At 41.3% G+C, this 7,067-nt stretch overlaps 1 protein-coding gene across 1 annotated transcript; it reads right to left on the bottom strand.

Moving 5' to 3' along the window:
- Positions 1-703: 703 nt before the first annotated feature.
- On the bottom strand, positions 704-1,755 carry LOC114110433 (small ribosomal subunit protein uS2-like). Its single transcript, XM_042239190.1, has one exon. The coding sequence runs from the start codon at positions 1,677-1,679 to the stop codon at positions 792-794; it is 888 nt and encodes a 295-aa protein (XP_042095124.1). The 5' UTR covers positions 1,680-1,755; the 3' UTR covers positions 704-791.
- Positions 1,756-7,067: the final 5,312 nt, after the last annotated feature.

Raw genomic sequence — 7,067 nt, 5'->3', positions numbered from 1 at the left:
GGAATGTGGGAACTTCCTGGACCAGGGATCAAACCGGTGTACCCTGAACTGCAAGGTGGATTCTTAACCACTGGACCAAGGGAAGTCCCATTGTAGTTTCTTAATGATCCTTAGGATTTGTTAGTTTTAATGTTTCCTTTTTCACTTCTGATTTTGAGTGGTCTCTTCTTTTCTTAGTCTAGCTAAGGGTCGGTCAATTTTTTTTAATCTTTAGAAAAAATAGCTCTTAGTTTCATTGGTCTTTTATATTGCCCTTTTAGTTTCTATTTGCTTTATTCCTGCTTTGATATGTGTTATTTTCTTCCTTTTGTTAACTTTGGGCTTTTTATAGTTCCTTAATATATAAAGTTAGGTTGTTTTATTTGAGCTTTTTCTTTTTCCTTAATATAAGTGTCTGTCTCTATAAACTTCCCCCGTAGAACTCCTTTTGTCACATCCTGTAAATTTTGGTGTTCTGTGTTTCCATTTTCATTTGCTTTATGATTTTATAAGTTCCCTTTTGAGTTATTCTTTGAGCTGGAGTGATTGTGGGACTCGTTTGTTTACTCTTTCTCTAGAGACAGCTGTTCTCTGTTGACTGATGTACAATGTCTTGAAAACTATTGTTTTATACATTTTACTTCTTCTTTTTTTTTAGGTGGTAAGGGTAAATCTGATTCCTATAACTCCATCTTGGTTGGAAGCAGAAATCTTAATCCTTCACTTTTTTTTTTTTTTTTTTAGAAACAGTTTATTTCCATCAACCAGATTTCCATTTTGGTGCAAGTTCTACAAGTGTTTGGAAGAAGAGCTTACGACCACTCGGTGGTGGTTCCTACCCATTCCGTGGCCTGGGCAGTGGGGGCTGCAGACCAGTCTTCAGTGGAAGGCTGAGCACTCCAGTCTTCAGTGGGGAACTGCTGAATGGGCACGGAAGGCACCTGCACACCTTCGGACCAGTCTGCCACCTCAGGCTGGGCAGCCGTGAACTCTGGAGCTGGAGCGGTCCATTCGCCCTGAAACTCCTCCTTGGTCACAGCCTTCTCGGCTGCTGCCTGCTCTTCCTTTTCAATCTCCTCGGGGTCCCTGTAGAAGTAGAGGTCCGGCATGACCTCCCACGGGTGTTCTCGGGAGATGGTGCCGCGCATGCGCAGGACTTCCCGGGCGAGCATCCACCACATCAGGCCCACTGAGTGCGCCCCCTTGTTGTTGCACGGGATGGCGATGTCCACGTAGCGCAGAGGAGAGTCCGTGTTGCACAGGGCAATGGTTGGCAGGTTAACGTAGGAGGCTTCTGTGAGGGGCTGGTGGTCAGCCCTGGGATCGGTGACCACCAGAAGCCTCGGCTCCCTGAAGGCGGCCTGGATCTGGTTAGTGAAGGTTCCCAGAGTGAAGCGGCCAGCGATAGGAGTGGCTCCAGTGGCAGCAGCAAACTTCAGCACAGCTCTCTGGCCAGTGTTCCTGGAGGAGATGACACTGACGTCCGCCGGGTTCTCAATGGCGACAATGGCCCGAGCGGCCAACAGCAGCTTCTCCCAGGTCCTCTTCAGGTTTATGATGTAGATGCCATCACTTTTCCTTTTGTAGATGTACTGTTCCATTTGGAAGTCAAGGTTGGTGCCACCTAAGTGGGTTCCTGCTGCAAGGAATTTGAGGACATCCTCCTCCTTCATTTGCAGGACATCAAGGGCTCCGGACATTGTGAAAGCTTCCCTTTAAGTTACGATGGGAATTCAAGACAACGCCGTATGGACCCCTCTCTGGGTAGCGCCGAAAAAGCAATCCTTCACTTTTAATGTTATAGCACCTATAACCTTCTTCAAAGGAATATTCTCAGGTTACTAGAACCACTTCTAGTCGAGAAATGAAAGTGCCTGGAAGTCTACAAATTTCTGGAGCACCCAGGACCCAGTGACTGGTTCGGGGGTATGAAAGCCTGGTTCCTTTGCCTCTCGGTAGGATAAACTCTTTACAATGTATGCTACAGAATTCCCTGGGACCAGGCTGATGCTGAAATCATACCCTTGCTTTTCTTATTCTCCTTTCTGGCCCTGCCTTCCTGTCTCCCTAACTAGTTTCATATCAGAGCACATTTCTAATAAATCACTTGTACGTGAATACATATTTAAGTGTTAACCTTTGGAGAAAACATCCTAAAATTAAATTGCATTTTTAAATTGCTCTTCTGTAAAATGTCTCCTTAATTGGTCTATCTTGCTTTTGCTCTCACATTTTTTTGAATTGTTCACTTGCCCCAAAGAACTTTAGAATAAAAGTGTTGAGTTGAATAGATATCTAGAATATATCCAATCAAACTCACTCTTTTAATAAACAAAGCAATTGAGGCTCAGGATGTGAAATAAACAACTAACCCATGTTTCCATACTCTAAAGAGAGTTGAGGCAAGTTTCAAAAACGGGTTTACTGATTTGGCCTTATACAAGTAAAACACGCTCTTAATTTCACTGTGATCAGGTTTTACTAGCTGTTGGGTAGTATGTTGCAAACCTTTATTTATGAACATTGGCAGATATGAATGTTTGTGCAAACTTTTTCTGCAGGTGCAGGTTTGTGCTTGTACCAGTTTGTCTGCTTGCCTCATTTTATGATCTGTGAATCTTAACCCTTCGTAAAGTGTAAAGTAAGTGACTACTTGCATTTAAGGAAACCTTTTACATTTAAATCTATAACCGAACACTAATCCTCAGATCTCTTTCTCTCCTCTTCTCTCTTTTCTCCTTCCCCCCTCTCTCTCTCTGTCTCTCTCCCTCTGGCCCCCTTCCCTTTTCTTCCCTCAATCTTAGACAATGTGAATTTGAAGTAAAAGTCATGGAATCTTCACACTTCAAACTTACTAGTGTGCTGTGGTCTTAGAACTGGTAGTTGGCCATGTTGAACTCTAAGCAAAGAGAAGAAATTGAGCTACTTCCAGATTCCATATTTTCATCTTTTCCAATTTATTCTTATTTTGTGACACATCTTTCAGTACTTTCTTAATTTTACTTTCTGGTAGATTTCCTTAACTGTATCTTCCAACTCGTGTTGACTTAATTTCTGCCATCATATTTTTACTTTCCAACATCTCTCTTTTTTTTAGTAGTCTATTATTTTTTTAATTGGATCATAATTGCTTTACAATGTTGTGTTAGTTTCTGTTGTACAATAATGTGAACCAGCTATATGTTTATATATCCCCTCCTTCGTGAGCCTCCCTCCCACCCCCATCAACTGACTCCTCTAGGTCATCCAATATCTCTTTTTTATCCTCCAGAAGTTCTACTTCTAGATAAGATTCTGTTCTTATTTCATGTAATCAATATCTCCTCTTATTTCTTTGAAGAAATTAATATAGTAGATATTTAAAATTATTACTATTCTATTCCCTACACTGACTATTTTCTGTAAGTTCTTTTTATCTACAGGTTTCTTTTTGTCTCCTTCATGTTAGATACTCTCTATATCTTAGAATAAGGCACAAAAATGCTGATTTGCAAATTTGTGTGCCAAGGCGGGACTTACTTGTTTATATTAGGGTGATGTTGACAGGTAGGCTTAACATTAGAGTAGAGTTTCTCACCTTTGGCACCACTGACATTTTGGATCAGATAATCACGTGAAGAGGTAGTGAGGGAGGTGGAGGATATGCTGTCCTGAGCATTGTAGGATGTTTAGTAGCATCCCTGGCCCCCATCTGATAGATGCCAGTACCATACACCTCCCCTACTTTCCCTGCTGTCGACAATAACAAATTTCTCCAGATATTGCCAAATGGCACTTGGGGGCGAGATCATCCTGGGTTAATAACCCTGGCCTTAGGGTGATGAGAGTTTTGATTTTTGGAGGGAAATTCTCCAGTTTTCTGCTTTCGGAGTGAGGAACATGAACCTGGTCATCAGCATTCAGAAGCCAAGCAGAGGAATGGATCTGGGCATCTCACCATTCAATAGAGAAACTTTGACCTAATCTCTAAGGGAGGCAGAAAAATGGTCTCTCAAAGATGTCCACATCCTCATCCTGGAACCTGTGAATATGTTCTATCATACAGTAGAGGAGAATTAAGATTGCAGATAAAATTAAGATTGATAATCAGTTTACCTTAAAATGGGGTGAATACACCAGAATATACAATTGGATTTAAATATGAAAGAGGAAGGCGGCAGAACCAATGTCAGAATGATGCAATGTAAGAAAGACTGGACTGGCCATTGCTAACTTTGAAGATGGAAAAAGGCCATGAACCAAAAGCACAGGCAGCCTTTAGTTGGAGAAGACAAGAAAACAGATTCTTCCCTGGAGCCTCCAGAAGAGAACTCAACCTCACTGACTCACTATACCTTAGAATGTCAGCCCTGCTGACTTCAACCCAGTGAGACCCATTGTGGACTTCCAACCCCCAGCATTGTAAGATAATAAATTTGGGTCCATTTAAACCACTAAATTTCTGGCAATTTGTTACAGCAGCCATAGGAAACAGATATAATCTCATTACCATTCACCCTCAGCTCTGTCTGCCATTCTCAAGTCCAAAACCAACCTGAGACGATCTCTTCCAGCATGATTCAACAGATGCCACCTATTGTTCATCAAGGTTGAAGAGGGGCAGTCTCCAGGCTTCTGGACTGGGAAGGGATCTAGGGAGCAAACTGTTCTTTAAGTATATTTTCAACTAATCCTCCATTTTGAGTGTGCCCTCCCCCCCCACCTATACCCCAAAACTGTTTAGAAGAACCTGTACCTCCAATTCCTGAAGGTTTCCAAGATTTTGCAGAGGAGACAGACTTGCTTTTATTATTGTAAGTAGACTTCCTCTTTTTCTATCCTGCTATTATCAATGACCACTCATCTTCATTCCTTCTTTCAAAATGTATGGACACTTCTTGCCTGTTACTTCTCTCATTCTTCTTGATCCTTAAGAGTTTATGCTTTTCTATGTGCAGTGTTTTTTTGTTTTTTTTTTACTGCACTGGGTCTTTCTTTGTTGGGATACTTGCACACGCCTTCTCTAGTTGAGGCGAGCAGGGGCTACTCTTCACTGCAGCTTGCGGGCTTCCCATTGTGGTGGCTTCTCGTTGTGGAGCACAGGTTCTAGGTGCAAGGGCTTCAGTAGTTGCAGCATGCGGGCTCAGTAGTTGCGGTGCATAGGCTTAGTTTCTCTGTGGCACGTGGAATCTTCCCAGACCAGGGCTCAAACCTGTGTCCCCTACATTGGCTGGAAGATACTTATCCACTGCACCACTAGGGAAGTCTGAGTTCATGCTGTTTTGATTCTTTACTGTCATTTTATCAAATTTTATGAGATAATGGAAGTAAACATCCATGTTCAGCTACCATGTTTAACTGGTCTTATTTTTAGCTGACTTTTATTGGACCCTCACTGTATACTAAGCAAAGAGTCCGACACGACTGAGCATGCACGTGTGCACTCACACTCTGTGTACTAAATTTTTGGATAAAGCCTCACGTGAATTATATTATTTGAACTTCACAGTAACCCTAAGGGCTAGTTCCTGTCACTTTCATTCACATATTATAAATAAAAGGGTTTCCTGGTTTAGGTGACAAAGCTAATATGGAAAAGAATCGGGATGGAATCCAAGTCTTTTCGACTTACAAGCCTATTTTCCTAATCAATTATATAATCTTGTTAATTTTCACAAGTTACACTCTAGAGCAGGGGTCAGATCCAGCCTGCTATTTGTTTATAAAATTTTATTGGAACACAGCCATCCTCATTCATTGACTACCCTTTATATCTGCTTTTGACCTACAATGTTAGATTTGAATAGCTAAACCAGACACAATGTTCCCACAAACCCCAAAATATTTCATCTCTAATCCTTTATGGAAAAATTTGCTGACCCCTGCAACAGAAAATAACCTTATTACTAAGTTTTGAGGTCATGGTGTACTCAGGTAGCTACAACTTTTGTTGCTATATCAAAGGCATTCTTTTTATTGTTCCTTCAACCTTTGGTTATCCTGCAGATAGCAATCTTTGGTCATGATTAAAAAGGAAAGTCTCTAAACCAATCTCCTTTGTGAAGTCTTTCCCATACTCAGTCACACTGACTCCCTTTTCTTTGTTCCTATCTCAATTATTCTAATTATTCTACTTAATGCAGCTTGATTCACATAACACTAATTGTGATTCCCCCTAGGATCTAGCAATGTTGCCCCTGACTACATATTTACTCAACAAGCATTTATTAAACACTTTCTAAGCATCTGTGCTAGACACCAGAAATATAAAGATGACTATGGCAACCTGTGATTAATATCTAGTCTATTTAATTAGGTACAACAATACAAAGAAGCTGAGCAATGGAGGCTGAGCCTATGTCCCTACAACAACTGCAGCAGGATTACTGTAACTGCTTTGGTAAATCTCTACTCATCAGGATCCCTGGAGGTGTAAGTGTTAGTTGCTGCAACCCCATGGGCTGTAGCCTGCCAGGATGGGATTCTGTCCATGGGATTCTCCAGGCAAGAACACTAGAGTAGGTTGCCATTCCCTTCTCCAGGGGATCTTCCCAACCCAGGAATCAAACCGAAGTCTCCTGCATCACAAGCAGATTCTTTACTGTCTGTGCCACCAGAGAAGACATAAGTAAGTTAAGTGGTGGTAAGGTCCAGTGTAAACTTCAGATTATACTTTAGCAAGAATGTTGTAGAATCACTCCATCAGTAGATAGGAAAGACTATTTCTAAATGTGCAAGTATAATGAAAGAGTAAGAATAAATCTCATATGATCTCCCTTAATACAAACCAATTTCTGTCAAAATGTGATCTTGTGTACAAATGAACTTAATTACAAAATAGAAACAGACTCAGAACAAACTAACAGTTACCAGGGTGGAAGACTGAGGGGATAGGATAGCTAGGGACTTTGGGATGGACATGTACACTTTGCAGTATTTAAAATGGATAACTAACAAAGACCTACTGTACAGCGCAGGGAAATCTGCTTAACATTCTATGGCAGCTTGGATGGGAGGGGAGTTTGGGGGAGAATGGATACATGTATATGTATAGCTGAGTCACACTGCTGTCCACCTGAAACTATCACATTGTTGATTGGTTATGTTGT

This window comes from Ovis aries, chromosome 23, assembly GCF_016772045.2.
Source record: "Ovis aries strain OAR_USU_Benz2616 breed Rambouillet chromosome 23, ARS-UI_Ramb_v3.0, whole genome shotgun sequence".
NCBI classification, from domain to species: Eukaryota; Metazoa; Chordata; class Mammalia; order Artiodactyla; family Bovidae; genus Ovis; species Ovis aries.
Note: the sequence above shows the minus strand (reverse complement) of the source record. Positions and strands in the feature narration are given on the sequence as shown.

Coding starts and splice junctions, on each gene's coding strand:
- LOC114110433 (XM_042239190.1), bottom strand. CDS start 1,679: ATGTCCGGAGCCCTTGATGTCCTGCAAATGAAGGAGGAGGATGTCCTC.